A 16265-nucleotide genomic window follows, 5' to 3' on the forward strand; every position below is an offset into this window, starting at 1 on the left:
AATGTCACGCTGAAAGTACCTCATTAAGTAATATTATCTTAAACGTGGAACAAAAAAAAAACACTATGGATAAAAGTGATTGGTTGTTTGTGTCAGTTATTTGTACATGTGTGACCTTTCCCATCTAACTGAGGCAAAATATGATTTTATTTGCATGAGAAAGGTAATATTAGGAAGGAAGGGGGCCCACTGAGCAAAGGACCCAGATGTTTGTGCTGCACCCCTGGTAAATGGACTGAATGTAAGCCAAAAAAAACATGATGACAGTAGACAATGTTCTATTTGCAAGGTCACACTCTTTACACCTACAAGGAGCTCCGTGACAACAAACAGACGACTTGTTTCTTCCATAATGCAGCTTTTGATAGAAACATCCTTTTATTTCATTACCAGCGGCTCTGGACTCTGGCTGGACCCAAATCAAATCAGTATGAGTGACAAACTAAATAAACAGCACCGTCCAGAGTGTCAAACGACAGAAATCTGAAGAGAAAATCTGCCGGGGTGAAAATATTTTTCACAGGAAACGGACCGACAGAGAGCAGCGCCCCGAAAACACTCGGAGCGTCGGTATCATCCCACTTCCCATTAGTCATGCTGCATGTGTCTCTGTATTAGGTCGTCCCTTCATAAGCTCTCAATGAGAGGAATGATTACGCATTTCTTCATGGCTGGCAGTGCAAATTATTAGCATAAGCAGAACTGGTAAATTACTTTCCGTAACAAAGCAAATACCAAAAGACTGACTGTGTAGAACAAACACTGTGGGGCAAACAATAAGTTCAGAGGAAACAGGGCTCTTGAGGAATCTCACACTGGTGATTCTTGCATAAGTTCTACATATTACTGATTCACCGTGTTAACTTTGCAGGGATAAGAATCAGCAGCCGGCAGCATGTAGCATGTCTGGGCCTGCAGCCCGTGAGCCTCAGCGATGCCTCAACAGTGCCACCTTTTGATCAAAGTTATTAATCTTCATGTTCACTCATCAAAAACAGCCTGTGAAACTCCAGGATTTGAAAAGGAACATTTTATTACACGTTAGAAAAACTAAGTTATGATCTTTCTCCCGGCTTTCTGTACATCCGAGCGAGGAAATATCTCTCGGACGAGTCCTTCCTGCTGGCGTTCGGCTTCAGAGTCTGAACGCCGCCAAACTCACTGGAGAGCCTCTGCTGGAGTTTGTGGGCGAGGATGCCGTCCCAGTATTTACAAAGCAGAGAGCCTCCCGGCTCTAAGACCTTCTCGGCCAAGTCCATCAAAGACGAGCACATCGTGACGAGCTTCTCGTGGTCCATCTCCCGGAAACCGCTGGCGTTGGGCGCCATGTCGCTGAGGATGACGTGAGCGCGGCCGTCGGGGAGGAGCTCCAGCAGCTTGGAGTGCGTGACGGGGTCGGTGACGTCGTGGCTGGACAGGAAGTGGGCCCCGTCCAGGGGGGGTATGTTCAGCAGATCAACGCCTACGACTGTACCGTGTGGTAACGCTGGATCTGAAGGGCGCAAAGAAAACTATTTAACTGTAATTTACAAGGAACGTTCATGTGTTTCTTCCATCTTCTTTGATGCATCACAGGGTGAGGCAGCAGTGTTGTTATGTAACACCAATCCACAGGTGATGGACTGCAACTAAGAGCTAATTAGAAAATAGCATTAGGCTGGTGTCACTTCATTCCCTGTCTAAACAAATAAATACAGTACCTCGATGAATCGTTACCTGCGTTTGTATAAATGTGGCAGATTACTTATCAAAAAATGTAATTATTGTCCTTATAATTAAATGATGTGGTTCATTATAACCACATCTGACGGTAACACAAGGTCCCACTGATTAATAATCATAGCACACGTTGATCACTGTCAAACTGTATTAATTAGGCCTATTCATCAGGTATCCGGTGCAGCCCTTTTCTCTGCCTCTTGGTGCCTACAGATGAGATTTGCCTGGATATCGAACCCTGGCCTCAGGGGTCAGGGGTCAGGGAGCAGAGCTTAACCAACCACACCACCACACCCCACACCCACTGAGGCCCCTTGGACTCCTCAAGATTCCCCTACCTACCAATCCAAACCTGAATTAACAAACCCCAACCATAACCCAATAACCCTCTTACCCTAACCCCAAAGCCTAACCCTAACCCCCTGACCCCTGACCTCTAACCCTTATTGCCTGGTGCTATCTGGTCAAACAAACCCACAATCATTACCAATATTGGATTCACAGGATGTTTTGTCACTATGATGATTTTTCTTTTGATATTTAAATATAAAATATATTTAAAAAAAAATGTATATTAATTTATTTGATTTATTTTTTATTTTAGTTTTTTCTTTAAATATTTTAATATATTCATAATTTCAATATATATACATATTTAAATATAAATATATGTATACAACACCATTTTTGGGGGGAGGGGGGTTAAAATTGTTGCTGCGTAGTACCCTCTGACACTGGGTAGTTGCGCCCCTGTACGTGTGTGTGTGTGTGTGTGTGCGTGTATGTGTGTGCGTGTGTGTGCGTGTGCGTGCGTACCTGTCCCGGCTGAGTTGACCCGCTGGACCGCCACCTGGCTCCAGGCTCCGGGTGCAGCCCCGCAGTCCACCACGCTCCACCCGGGCCGCAATAACCGGAACTTGTCATCTATCTCCAGCAGTTTGAAGGCGCTCCTGCACCGGAAGTGTTGCGCGTGCGACGCTTTGACATACGGGTCTTTGAGCTGCCGCTGCATCCAGCGCTGCTCGGCGGGACTTTTTTTACTCTTTAACTTCTTCAGCAGACGCAGCGAGGAGTGGAGGGATCTCCTCTGCGAGGAGATGCACCACATTGTTGACCGTGCAGGCTCACGTGTGACGTACGTGTGTTGAACTGCGCCTGCGTGGATACAACTCGACTGTGCGTCACATTTCCAGATGAAACACCGACAACAATGGTTCCTACCTGGGACAGTCATGTTTCTTTCAGCTCAATATCACAAAGAGCGAAACTTTTTAGACGTGGAAAATATTGTTAATAATAATAATAATAATAATAATAATAATAATAATAATAATAATAATGATGATGAATATGCACCTCAAAGTGCTTCACAGAGTAAAATAAATACAAAAGAAAACAACAATACATAAAGGCACAAATAGGTAATATAATGTGATATTTTGTATTTGTTTCCAACGTCTTCGTACTGTTTGTTGTACTGCTGTAATATATAATATGTGCATTACATCTCTGGAAAGTGTTATTTTATTTTATATAATATAACATCCTATCTTATCTTAATTTATTGAATTCCCCTGGTGCTATATAAATAACATTATTTGTTATTATTATAACATACGTACATTAGTCATTATATATTATATCTATATTACAATGTGAGTTATCATAAACCAACAGGTTTGTACAGTGCGTTTCAGTGAGTTTTTATAAAAACGTTTCACTTCCGTTTCTAGTCGAACGCATTTCAATGTAACACATCCAATCTTTCAACCAAACGATGGGACTCGTGAATCGGGTCTGACGTCGATGAGACCGCTCCGTGCTCTGACACGTTAGCGCGTCGCGTGACGACATCCGCAACGCTGCACGCGGGAATCTTTCAACGTAAACTTTTGTTTTTAAGCTTCTTTTTTATCACTTTCTGTCGTAGTTTCCGGTTCACAGAGCAGAACTCGAGCAGGTGAGGATGTAAACAGTCCAGACTAATCCTAAACCACTGCCTCCAACTACAAATATATACATTCATGGGTTAATATAGTGAATCTACCTTTCTAAAATAATGTGTAATACTGAAATGCTGCATTTGCATCTCGTTTCCTGACTCTCAGACACACATGTTGAGCTCCAAGCTGCTGACCCTGGTGCTGGTGGTCCAGCCGGGCCGGGTGCTGCTGGGCATGAAGAAGAGGGGCTTCGGTGCCGGGAAGTGGAACGGGTTCGGGGGCAAAGTTCAACCTGGAGAAAGTGTGGAAGATGGTGCGAGGCGGTACGGTCATCTCAATTATGTGTCTGGTGTTATAATCCACTGTGCAGCTGCATCATACAGTATGTTGCCATGGTTACACCTCTTACATGCATCAATAGAAACAACACATTTTGCATTTCTGAGGTTAGCAGCGTCATGCATGACCGTGTGGCGTTCAGGTGTTAAGGGACAGGATAGAAAATGAGAAAATATTAGCTACTTTGAGATGTGAATTCATGTAATTTGAAGCTTGAGAGAGAGAGAGAAAAAAATCAGTCATCTGCAGGAAATTTGTTCCGAAGCGAAAGGAAGGAAGCCCTGAAGACACTAAGACCCCGTCCTGAGCTGTTTTCTTCTCCATGTATGAAAATGAGACCGGCTCTGTGTAAAATAAATCAGAAATATCTCAATGCTACGCTACTTTGAACAAAAGCACTCGTGACAAACATTTACCCTGGTGGATCAGACAACAAGAGCCTACTGTATTTTTGGTGGGGAGGGGCCATACACCACTGAGCATTGAAAGTCCTCTGCAAATAATTGTTCTTGAATGCACCACTCTGGCAGATCAATCTTCAATTTTTATTTTTTTACATATTTTATTTGACATTTATAAGGTAAAAAAGAGTAAAGAATATGGAAAAAAATAATCTTGCAAACTCAAAGATCCACTTACTGGATTTTTTTGGCTCTCAACCACATCTCACTGTCTTCATCAGCGAATGTAGCTGAGATGTAAAAAAACGCCACACAAATAGATCCTCTGTCCATGGAATCACTCTACCTGTTCTTAGTGCCCGTGTGAAGTGTACTGTGAGTTTATGTTTTAAAATCAACCTCATCAAATATTCATCGGATGTTTTTTCGGTTACAGAGAGCTGCAAGAAGAGAGCGGCCTCACGGTGGACGCTCTCCAGAAGGTCGGAAACATCAAATTCGAATTTGTCGGAGAAACGGAGCTGCTCGACGTCCACGTTTTCAGAGCCGACGCTTTTAACGGAGAGCCGACGGAGTCCGAAGGTTGTATGATTTACGCTGCTTCACACCGAATTGAAGAAGTGAGAGTGGGCTGTGGTCACGGATGATATCTTCAGGGTTTCATTTTAACGGGGAAATCATAATCACACACACAAAATAAGTCCCTTTGTTCCCACAATAACAAACTCACTTTGTTATTGTAGGGGAACTCCACAATTCTCATTTCCCTGTAGATTCCCCTTAATAAAAGTTCCTTTTATATGATCTAAATGCCGCTCCACGCTTCATGGAACTTCATGTTCCTTAAAGTTTAGACAATGAGGCTTTCTGAGAATCCAAACCGTTGAAAACTAATAAAAGAGGCCCCCGAACGGAAGGAGTGCAGAGACCCGCGGTGATCTGTACTTCCTGAGAGTTCAGCCGGGGTCGTGCAACGCTCGACCAAAGAGTGTGTGGAGGTCAAGAGAAGAACAGCCGAGTGTCAAAAAAAGAGATAAGTGGAGGGAAAAGAGCAAATGTGCTGACGTGAGTGAAAAGAGAGAATGTGGAGGCAGTGACACTGATTTGGCGAGATAGGAAGCAACAGCTTTCAAGAAGACATTTTCAAGGGTTCTTGGTAAATAAATAAATAAGGGTTTTATTAAGAATCCTTTTCATAAAAAAAAAACTGTTTTGTAAGAAAGTGTTCTTGAAGGATTGTTGAAAATATGGGTGTTAAAAGGGAACGCCTACAATCCAGACTACACCAAATCAAGGGTTTTATGTCAAGAGGGTTCGACATAAAACCCTTGGTATATAAAAGGGTTCTGGTTAGAACATCCATGCTCTGCTTTGGGTGGAACCGTTACACCATCTTCGATGAACCTGGGGTTCTGGGTGGAACTTCCATAGTTGCTTCTAAGTAAAACCCTCTGAAAGGTTTTATATAGATGTACTTTATTAATCAGAGATTATGAAATTCTCCCAGGAACCACAAAGAGTTCTCCAATGTGGACAAGCAGCAGAACCCTCTATGTTTAGCAACTTTATTTCTAAAAGAGTGTAGTTTGACTTTCAAGAGTGAAGTTTCAGGAGCCGTCTGGGGACGCGGTGATGTTCTAAGAAATCAGAAATCATATTCTCTAACCGTCCACATAGCAAAGGTTAGCTACAGATTTTCTCCCACTGTGTTGTTTCAAGAGAAGCCAAGCAGGTCAGAAGTTATTTCTTTAAGCTAGGAGATGAAAAGTAAAGTTGTCTCCTTTTTATTTCAAAAGTCACTAAATCCCCCTAGAATTCTGTATTTTATAAATGTCCAGTCTGAGGTTTTGAGGTCTGTTTATCCCCTTCAACAACAAAAAGAAGAAGTATGCATCCATACACACTTATTGGCACTTGAATGGCTATGAATGCGTCTCTCTTTGCTGGTTACCATCCTTCTACTGCAGCTCATCCAGGAAACAGAAACATGATATAAACTGTGTTTAATTATAAGGCGGTCTCCTAATGACTTCCTCTATTGTTTTCTAGAAATGAGGCCTCAGTGGTTCCAATGGGACCAAATTCCTTTCGGTGAAATGTGGGCCGATGACATCATGTGGTTCCCGCTGATGCTCCAGAAGAAGAAATTTGTGGGATACTTTAAGTTTCGGGGTCACGATGCGATACTCAGCCACACACTGGAGGAGGTGGAGGAACTGTGAGACCACCCCGCGTTCCCGAGGACGTTTCTGAGGGCGGCACCGGCTCTCTGAAGGTCTTCTTTAAATACCGAAGCATTCCTACTGTTCACCAAGACTACGTTTAACTGCACACGGAGAGCGTTTACATGTGAAATGACTGTAACTTTCAGGATAATTGATTTAACACAATTCAGCGCAGATTTCTTTAATAAAATATTTACAATATCTACAGTAATGATCATTTTATTGGATTGCATAATCGGTGCAAGTTAGTTAACTTGATTCCTGATACATTTTTCTTGCCAAAACAAATGTGTTTCATACTGTTTGTATCACAGTATTCTTCATTAAATATATGTTGTACTATGTGTGCATCAGTTAGTGAATTTGAGATCATGTGAGTCCATGTATATGTACGGAAAATTGTCCCTTTGTTTTTTCCTTTTAGAAAAATGCATAATGTTCTGATAAACTTTGTGTTTTTTATGTCAAATGTCTGAAACGAAAATCTCAAATCAGAAAAGGAACGTGAATTCTCGTTTGACCTCATACATTATTACACAAATTTAAATTTGGATTTCTCCAAATGTGATTTCACCAAATTAAAAAAATGTAACAAAAAGTAAACAGTGGTGATTATTAAATGTTATTTAACTGTGCAGGAATCCTGTTATGAGAGTGTTTGCACTGCTGAGTGGATTTATATAATTTCTCTTTGGTAGTAAAAATAATAGCTTATAGTGTTATTATCAACATTATGCCCCGAGTGCTATAAATTCTCATTTTAAATCAATAAATCTAAAAATCTCTGCTCTTTGTAGTATCATACACTTTGAGCGTAAGGCCTTTCAAAAATAGCTTATAAAATAAACGTGGGAGTCAATTTGAGCAGAGAAAGCAAATATGTTGCTCTGCATGAAAGTAAACACTGTAAAAGTCAGAGAAATAGTCTTTAAAAAATATAAAGTTTGCAGCTACGTGTCTTTATGAACTAAAAATACGTTAATTCAGCAAGAAAACCTTCATATTTTTTTTAGTAAACTCAAACTTGCTGTCGCTCTCAATTCTTCTCAAATGTCTTAGTGTAGAAAACTATGAAACAGGTGCTTTAGCGGATGAGTCGGACTGCATGAATATATTGTCGTCCCTCAAGTCCGACATGCTGTCTGCTCCCTTGGAAAAGGACATTTAGAGGATGTTCTCTCCCCACATTATTTCCTCATCAAGCAGAGCAGAAAATGGACCCGCTGTCTTTACTTGGCCGACGATCAAAACCCCCCAAAATAAGCCGAGAAGTTGAGAATCCATTTGCATTTTAAAATACTCTTATTGAATGGAATGTATACGGTGTAATAGAAGACTTTTTCTTGAGCTCACAGAGCAAGTTATTTTCCAGTTTGTGATCCTCATCAGCGGCAGTGTTTCAGCTCCTATATATATACTGGTATATATATTTATATATTTATATATATATATATATTCAGCTCTCAGATGGGAGGCTTCGACCTGTTGTTGCCACCGAAGAGGCATCCGAGCTTCGGCTGGAGTTCATTCCACACGGCTCCCATCTGGAAAGCAAACAGAATAAAGTCACCTCTCTTTGCATTTCCATGAAGCTCATCATACTGATATAATAACCAAATTAAACACATTTTCAGGAAACATCCACAAGTGGAAATTGTCTTTAAGGACTTCAAGAATCCACAGAAACCTTCTCAAAATGTTGCCATATTTGAATTTGAGAGAAAAAGACAAAGAAATACATAGTGTGTCATTTATCTGAGGTATATGGGAGATTCACAGCTCCAGAGTTTCCTTCCAGTAGTTATTTTGTTGGACTTCAAAAGCCCATCTGAACCCGTTTGGACCCTGAAGGGTCCGGAGAAAGAGAAAGTGGCCTCACCTCTCGGTGACCTTGGACCTGGGAGTTAACGAAAGCCCCCAGGATGTGTGAAGTGATCGGTAGGTAGATGAAGATGAGCTGTGTCTCTTGATGAAGGCAGAACAGGGAGAAGTAGTTCCGCAGCTCCATGGTCTGAATGGCGTTTTCTTGCTATAAACACAATCATAAAAAACAAAAACAAAAAAAAAAATAATGATGAAATTATCACGGGATATTTTTCCTTCCAGTGATGACGGAGATGAGAGGGGGAGGAGCTCATAAATCACTTCATTTCATTAATAACTGGCTCTAGATTTGACTCACAAGTGAACTTTTGCTAAATTCTGGTCATCAGACTCGATCACCGTTACCGACGGCAACCCTTAAGTTTGCATCATGTAAAAGCAGTGGAACAGTCACAGATACTTTGATGTGTAAACGTACAAGCCAGGATGCATTAATCTCAGCAGATTACTCCACTATTGCTAATATGATCAGGGTCAGGGTGAAATGTCTCAATAACTATGAGACATATTCACAAAACATTTGGTATACACATTCATATTTCCCTCAAGATGAATTGCAATTACTCGGATGATCACTTTGACCAATTTATGGACGTCAATGGACCCACATCTATAAATGAATGTGCAAATCTCTGCTTCGAGGCCTAAATCAGATTCATTTCCATTAAAAAAACAAATAAAGCCGACCACATCTGAACCACCACGTCTGTAATAATGAAGTTATAATCTTAAAATCTTTATTAAAGTAAGTGACTCACAGTCAACTGACAGAAGAGTCATCTGAACCCTGACTGACTGGTGAGAAAACTCCCAACTGCCACTCTTCATGACCACATACGTCAAACAGACAAACCACACGGACTAAGAGGAACGACGGTCACAAGACGAAAACCAACAGGGACTCCACCGCATCCAGTCACACAGTGACTCCAGAAATGGTGATTTGTTTCTTACAAACCTCTGATTCATAAAGTTTTTATCATATTTGCCCCCTTTACACTGAATATTTCATTAAAAAAAATCTTGGTTATTGATCTGGATTGTATGAAATAGTGTGAGAAAATGTCCCCAGAGATTTCATGGTACTTTTACTTGCAACCCAGCTGAAAACCCCCCAGGAAGGACTTTGATGCAAATTGTACCTAGTGGCCAAACAGTGGAATTACAACGTACATGTCCATCAAGAGTTTCCCCCCCATTTTTTGGGGTGAATCCTATAAAGTATCAAGCTGAATTTGAGCTGATGGAGGGTTGCGAGGTTTATCCAGTGAAGCATTCTTACTTATCAAGCTCTAAACTGAATGCTGAGGGAACCTGAACGAGACCAGACCACCTGAACAATGCGGGACTCCAGCTGCTCCACAGACGCCTGCTCTTTGGGCTGCACGGTGGCGCTCATCATCTGCCTCTTCATCATGCCGTACTTGTGCAGAGCTCTCTGGTGCTCGTGGAGGACGCCCTTCTCATGCCGCTCACAGAGATCCTAGAGGGGGGAAACACACGGTCACATGAAGCGCCGCTTATTTGACCAGAAATAAAACAGCCAAGGATGTTAGGAGTTCAAATTATGAAATTTCCATAAATCTTACAGTAGAAGCTGTGAAAAATGGCACTTTATCTGCCCACCAGTCCCCTTATTTAATCTCTGCAAACCACCCACTGCTGAGAACTGTGTCCACGTGAGAGAGACCGCTCGGGTCTGGACAAACAGGGCACACGGTCGTTACATAACATCCTTAATTTAGTTCCTAACCGAACCTGGATTTACTGTAAATATGCAGCTCCGCCGTCAGAAGACAGGAGATGGATTTCATCGCCTTGCTGGATAAAAAACACTTTTGCGGCGCTTCATAAAAGTGAGCGTCATTAGATTTGCGATGTGGAATGTGCAAACATCGATACCACATCACCTGTCCCCGGAGGAGGGCTCAAGTTAAACGGAAAGAAAAAACACACACACACACACACAAAGAAAACAAAAAGTGAAACTCACTCTGTACGATTGCAGCAAATCCAGGAAAAGATTCAATTTTTCCACAACATCATCCTCTTCCCGTCTGCCCTGAGGACACAAGCAAAACAACGTTTATTACCCAGTGCCGGGGTTTTTCAGGCTCAGCAGAAGCAGGTGGCGGGGGGGGGATGAAGGACTGAGGGCCGTACCTGCTGAGCAGCTTTGTCGGAGAGAACGGCGAACTCCACAGATAGACTCTTCAGAGACTGACGCAGGGTCCCCCAGGTGCTCTGTGAAGAGGCCAAGGAGGGAAGAGGCGAAGCGTCTGAGCCCAGAGTACTGTCGGAGGGGAAAAAAAGACCCAACATCACAGGGCCAGAATGTTACATCGTGGTGTCTCAGCTGCCAAATTCATTTAAACCAACAACCATGAAGAGACACAACGGCACAGAGGATTTGGAGTCTTATTAACATTTTTTGCTCTCTCAGTCCAAAAAGACTTCATACCCCCTCAATAATTAAATACCTGAGCTCCCTGCCAAACATGAGAAGATCAGTCGCATTCTCTTTAGAGCGCTCCGCCATCTTCTCGGCTCTGTCGCGCAGCTTCTGGAAGCTGTTGTGAATATTTCTAATCAGCTCTCTGCTCGCCAAGAACTGAGCCTGGATGTCAGCGGGGAGATATTCCTGCAAAAAAAAAAAAACAACAACAAAAAATACATTTTAAATGCAGGTGTGGAGAATATATCAGGCTGTTTTTCCCCCTCATTGTGCATGCGACAAACCTTCGCCTGCGTTGCAATTCTGTTGGTCATGAACTCATCGCCCGTTTTCTTGTAAGAGTCACGCAGCTTCGTCTGAACATCCTGTTTGGGAAGAAGACAATGAGTAAGTGGAACAGGATGCGTCTCACTGTCAGTCACGGCGATGATGGAGTTCATTGTGCAACAGACGCCAACGAACAGGACGTACGGAGCCGCTGAAGGTGAGGAAGGTCTTGACCAGCTCGTCCTCGGAGAAGAAGGGATGCCGAGCGACCTGGTTGATGAAGCGGCCGAGAGCGCGCCGCCGCCCTTCTATGAACTCACGCTCGGAGACGGAGGTCAGGACTGTGGACACAGAGGAGGGGACGCCATGAGAGGGGAACGAAAGGAGTGTTAGAAACTATATGGAATATGCATAAACTCAGATGAAGATAAGATATTCCTTTATTAGTCCCCACATTTACAGGGTTACAACAGCAAAAAGGGACAGTGCAAATAACAATCAGCAGCACATGCAAACCCAAAATACAATAATGGTAGATTATGGACACAGTATAAAACAAATTAACAGTTAAAAACAGTTAGAAAAGTAGGATACCAAAAGTGAAAAACTGTCAACAGTGTGTTGAGTTAGAAAGCACCAGGTAATAATACTTTGATGCTTAATTACGTGTGTTTTCATCTTACTTCTCCTCCTCTTTGACTTACATTCATCAGCGGGATGAGAGCACGACACAACACATCTTTACAACACGTTCTGTACTTGATGAAGAGCTTTAATTGAGACATTATTTAATTACTTATTTTGCAAGGATTCATCAGTCTGTATCATCTGTGTGTGTGTGTGTGTGTGTGTGTGTGTGTGTGTGTGTGTGTGTGTGTGTGTGTGTGTGTGTGTGTGTGTGTGTGTGTGTGTGTGTGGACGTAATTATCATTCCAAAGTGAGAATAAGTCATTGTGAACTGAAACGGGCTCATTTTACGCATCGCCGGCCTTCCTCGTTACTTTCAGGCAATAACTTTGATGAATGGCGACGACTGTGTTTGAGACAATCGAGCCGGCGGGAACAGTTTGTATTAAAATGTAACATCTTTATCAAGTAATAATAAAACATTTTTGAAAAACTACCAGAAGCACCTGGATATTTACAGCTAACCTTTCAGTAAAACAAATGATCCAAACAATGCTGTGAAACGAGAGCGGCTCCAGAAAGAGAGAGACGGATACTCACCTCCTTTTAGCATTCGTTTGGGTGGCAGCGCTGGAACCACTCTGTAGGCAAACCTCTGAATCAGAACCTCATGGAAGACATCAAAGTCACTATAGCGCCGGTAAACGGATATTTTATAACGCTGGAAAACAAAAAAGGAGAGGAAGACAATAATCAGAAAATGTTTGCACCATTAACGTTTCTGTTAAAACCTTTTTTCCTTCATGCAGACTACAAACATTTACTCAACAAAAACCATTGGCACCAGAGTAAATGATGCAAAATCATAATTGAGAAACCTGAACTTAATTGAGGAGAAATGAATCAAAGTGAGAAACCATATGGCACCACATATGTTTTGCTTTTCTTGACGTTGAGGCGATTCCAACCCATGCAGTGGGAGAAGCAGTGGGATTAACGGGAACTCTTGCCTTGCTGGTGACCTGGTACTCCACATGTTTGAGGAACAGGCCCTTCTTCTCCGGGATGAGCTCCACCTGGACCGTGTCCCGGACCAGCAGCTCGTCCAGCTTCTGGGACATCGTCAGGACGTCCTCCTGAGCCGGCTGCATCCTCAACGAGTTCAGGTCCCTCGGCTCCCCGAGCTGAGGCTTCGGCAACTCTGCCGAGCAAACACAAAAAAACCGCCACCACCAACTTCTAATATTGGTTTTTTCATGATGAAATCGCTGAAACTAGAATGAAGTGAATTTCCTAACAGCGAGGAATGCCGGTGTTTACTGATAACTACGTGTCCGGCTCCGTTTGTCCTGCCTGGTGTCCGTTATCCCTGCACATTCCAAGGAGGCCGTGATTTAAATGTAATGCACTGCGACAAATGCAGAGCGCTTGTTCTCTTTGCACACGGACGAGGAAGTGGCATGCAGCTAGCTGCCATATACTAGCCACACCTGAAATAACAGAGAGAGAGCCTTAAATAATCGCAGAAGGTCGGGAATGAATCTAACTGGAGCGAGCATAATGGCTACCTCTATGAAAACCATGAAACTTCCCCCTATCATCTTCCCACAGTGGGAAAGTGAAAGAATGCAACGTGAACAAGGCTCCTCTACCAAAATAAAAAACTTTTTCAAACAAATTCTGCTTTTTCTGCCGTGAGAGAAACTAAAAATGTTGGGTTCAAATGTATATTTTTGTATAAATACAGTATTTCTACTTCATAATCACGAGGATATGATAGTATATCAACAGGTGGTGCATTCAAGTGTCAAACTGTCACAGAGAACTTCTGCTAGGAATGAAACCTTGACTCGATGTGAGCCAATAAAAGAGTGATGAAATATGTTTAACAGCCCTCAGACACGCTGAGGAAAGCTACTCATTAAGCGAAAGCTTTACTGCCGTCACCCGCCACCTACCTTGTATGCAGTTCTCCAAGAGTTTGGGACTGGGCTGCTTTCCTTGCTGAGCGAGAGCAATCAGAGCGAGCGCCTTGTAGAGCGACAGCTTGCTCAGGAATCCATCTGCCGAGTCGACGTGCTCAGCAATCTGGGTGAGACGGGGGAGACAATATGACGTGAAGGTCGCCGCTTTTTTTTCAGTCCCGAGATACAAAATTCAACTGTGGTTTGCATTCCTCTCTGCCCAAAAAAAAAAAGGGAAAAAAAGTGCTCACAAGACACAAAGGCTGATGATATGCTCGACGGTCAGGAAAGGGGAAATTGTGAACCGTGACAGACACGAGGCTCTCGGAGTAATTTCATAACCCAGATGTGTGGTAGCATCGGCTTATATACGTCAGTGTTAAAGGAACCAAATCTGACAGATTGGATTATGTAAAGCCTGTGTGTTTAGGAACACGAAGCTCCAACCAACCTCCCGCTGATAAAACATACACCGACATTGTCTGCGTTGCCAAATATGAACAGAATCAAACAAATATTTGCATGATATCAAGTGTTAAAGATACTCCTTCATTCCTTTGATTAGAACCACAATGGCCTTTTGGATTTATCAATCAATAATTACTCCATATAAGACCCTTGACCCCTGGAACCTCGAGTCCGTGTGAGCCAATGGATGGATGGATGGATGGATGGATGGATGGATATACAAGGCAGGAAGCAAGCTGAATCGGACACATGCCATGTAATTGTGAAAATGTAATTTATGGTGGGTGCTGCCTCTGAATGATTGCAAACTAGCTTTTTTTTTTTTTTTACGTGTGAACCCCTCACCTGGCCTAAAACCGCCTTGGAGATATCGGTCCTTTGGAGCAACCGCTGAAAAACATCAACCTGCACTCTCTCATCTGTCCTACAGCGGAGGGCCTCATATACCTCCCTGTAATAGGCAGGAACTGAGCCTATAGAAGAGGGACAACACCTACATCACAACCACCAGCATGTGGGAGACATTTGATGAGCAGCATGCCCCCTATACGCCTTAAAAACACGTTCATTCAGGAGCTCTCTTTACATCAGGTGACCCGGGTTATTTTATCAGCTGTTACAGGACTCTTCTTTATTTCCCATCATATAACTTTATATGATCCCAACACACAGGCATCCAATTAAGTTAAGCTTATCATAGCTTAAGTAGTAGATAAGAGGACGATATGAACTCTGAGTTCTGACTAATATGCTGCTAAAGCAGAGCAATGCACACGTTTTTTTTTTTTTTTTTTCACGTGGCAAGAAAAAAACAGCATAAAAACTTTCACAAACGCTTTGTCATTATCTCCAACTGTACTAGTTACTGTCACTGTAGCAACAACAACAACAAAAAACATTAACAAGACAGTCGAAATAAGATCAACAACCCAGCGGATGGATTTAAGATGGAGCAACTTCATCTCGAGATCTAAATGTGCCCAAAAAGTTCTCGTGGGTTAGTTCACGTCGGCGGCTTCACCGGACACGAACATACACATCTTTAAGTTAACATGCAACACAATGTGTGTGTTTTCTTTAAACCGCAAACGCCAAACAAAACTACATTGTGTGAAATGATATGTGGACATTGTGTGGAGAAGAGTGGAAGAAGTTCTCGGACCGTACCTTCATTGATCTCCGCTGCCATGGTTCAGCCTGTCATGTGAGCGCGAGAGCACCTCCATGTGATTTCCTGCAGAAAAAGAAGGGAAGGAAAAAAAAAAAAAAAAAAAAAAGTAATTTATTTCTTAAAGTTGTAGTGGCGCTGGTTTAAAGTCCAAGTGGTGCAGTGGAGACGCATAAACGGGCACTTAACGCACGTTTATGAGTGTGTCACGTCCTGCAGTAATCTTAAACGTTTACGTGTTTTGAAGGGGTGACGCCTGTGTTTAGTATGACACAGCCCAGTCAGCAACTCTGTAAGAGCATTTCTTCACTTCACCAATTAATCTGGGGAATATTGCCCGATTAAGACCTTTTTATTTTATGTTAATTATAATTATTTATTTATTTTTGTCTTGGTTTCACTTGTGTAAATTGATTTGGTTAGATTTTATGTTCTCCATTCCTCAAACTTGACCAACAACTAACGCTGCCTTCATGCTCCCTCGTACGTTTCAATTTCTGTATTTTAAAAGTCGTAAACGCGGATTTTAAATACAGCTATCATAGTATTTGTAGATTTGAAACAAAGTGGCGCTTTACTTGTTGTTGTTTTTTTAATGCAATTCACTTTAAACGTGTTTTTTAAGATGGTTGTATGATTTAGCACCACCGTGGTCAATAATGCAGTCAACAAGTAAGAGCTTATATTTCCGACACAACTTGAATCCCCCCAGCGCTATACGCAGTCGCCTCTGGGTGGCGCTGCTGGGTCGTTTGTTTTTGACGCCGGTGGAGTGGGCTGCGCGCAGGCCGGGCCGGGTAAACTG

At 42.4% G+C, this 16265-nt stretch overlaps 3 protein-coding genes across 3 annotated transcripts; 1 reads left to right on the top strand and 2 right to left on the bottom strand.

Annotated features, from left to right (window-relative positions):
* Window positions 1–356: 356 nt before the first annotated feature.
* mrm2 (mitochondrial rRNA methyltransferase 2) lies at window positions 357–3861 on the bottom strand. The gene is made up of 3 exons (XM_084036344.1): window positions 3767–3861; window positions 2536–2874; window positions 357–1492 (listed from the first exon to the last, which is right to left on the bottom strand). The coding sequence occupies exons 2-3, from the start codon at window positions 2825–2827 to the stop codon at window positions 1056–1058; spliced, it is 729 nt and encodes a 242-aa protein (XP_083892470.1). The 5' UTR covers window positions 2828–2874; window positions 3767–3861; the 3' UTR covers window positions 357–1055.
* On the top strand, window positions 3487–6971 carry nudt1 (nudix (nucleoside diphosphate linked moiety X)-type motif 1). The gene is made up of 4 exons (XM_084036354.1): window positions 3487–3679; window positions 3828–3985; window positions 4839–4984; window positions 6452–6971. The coding sequence occupies exons 2-4, from the start codon at window positions 3834–3836 to the stop codon at window positions 6622–6624; spliced, it is 471 nt and encodes a 156-aa protein (XP_083892480.1). The 5' UTR covers window positions 3487–3679; window positions 3828–3833; the 3' UTR covers window positions 6625–6971.
* snx8a (sorting nexin 8a) lies at window positions 6793–15533 on the bottom strand. Its single transcript, XM_084036339.1, is given in 14 exon segments — window positions 6793–8171; window positions 8507–8656; window positions 9845–9994; window positions 10505–10573; window positions 10675–10804; window positions 10992–11152; window positions 11251–11331; window positions 11438–11574; window positions 12461–12581; window positions 12871–13061; window positions 13819–13948; window positions 14638–14765; window positions 15460–15485; window positions 15487–15533. Coding segments are annotated over 14 exon segments (1587 nt in total). The 5' UTR covers window positions 15519–15533; the 3' UTR covers window positions 6793–8090.
* Between the last annotated feature and the right edge of the window lie 732 nt (window positions 15534–16265).

The sequence above is a fragment of the Eutrigla gurnardus genome (assembly GCF_963514095.1).
Source record: "Eutrigla gurnardus genome assembly, chromosome: 20".
NCBI lineage: Eukaryota > Metazoa > Chordata > Actinopteri > Perciformes > Triglidae > Eutrigla > Eutrigla gurnardus.

What these genes read in the sequence shown, in the direction of transcription:
- mrm2 (XM_084036344.1), bottom strand. Translation starts at nt 2,827, where the DNA reads ATGTGGTGCATCTCCTCGCAGAGGAGATCCCTCCACTCCTCGCTGCGT. An exon ending in GGTCAACTCAGCCGGGACAG is followed by an intron (nt 1,493 to 2,535) that starts GTACGCACGCAC and finishes TGCGCCCTTCAG; the next exon opens with ATCCAGCGTTACCACACGGT.
- nudt1 (XM_084036354.1), top strand. Translation starts at nt 3,834, where the DNA reads ATGTTGAGCTCCAAGCTGCTGACCCTGGTGCTGGTGGTCCAGCCGGGC. An exon ending in GTGGAAGATGGTGCGAGGCG is followed by an intron (nt 3,986 to 4,838) that starts GTACGGTCATCT and finishes TTTCGGTTACAG; the next exon opens with AGAGCTGCAAGAAGAGAGCG. An exon ending in AGAGCCGACGGAGTCCGAAG is followed by an intron (nt 4,985 to 6,451) that starts GTTGTATGATTT and finishes ATTGTTTTCTAG; the next exon opens with AAATGAGGCCTCAGTGGTTC.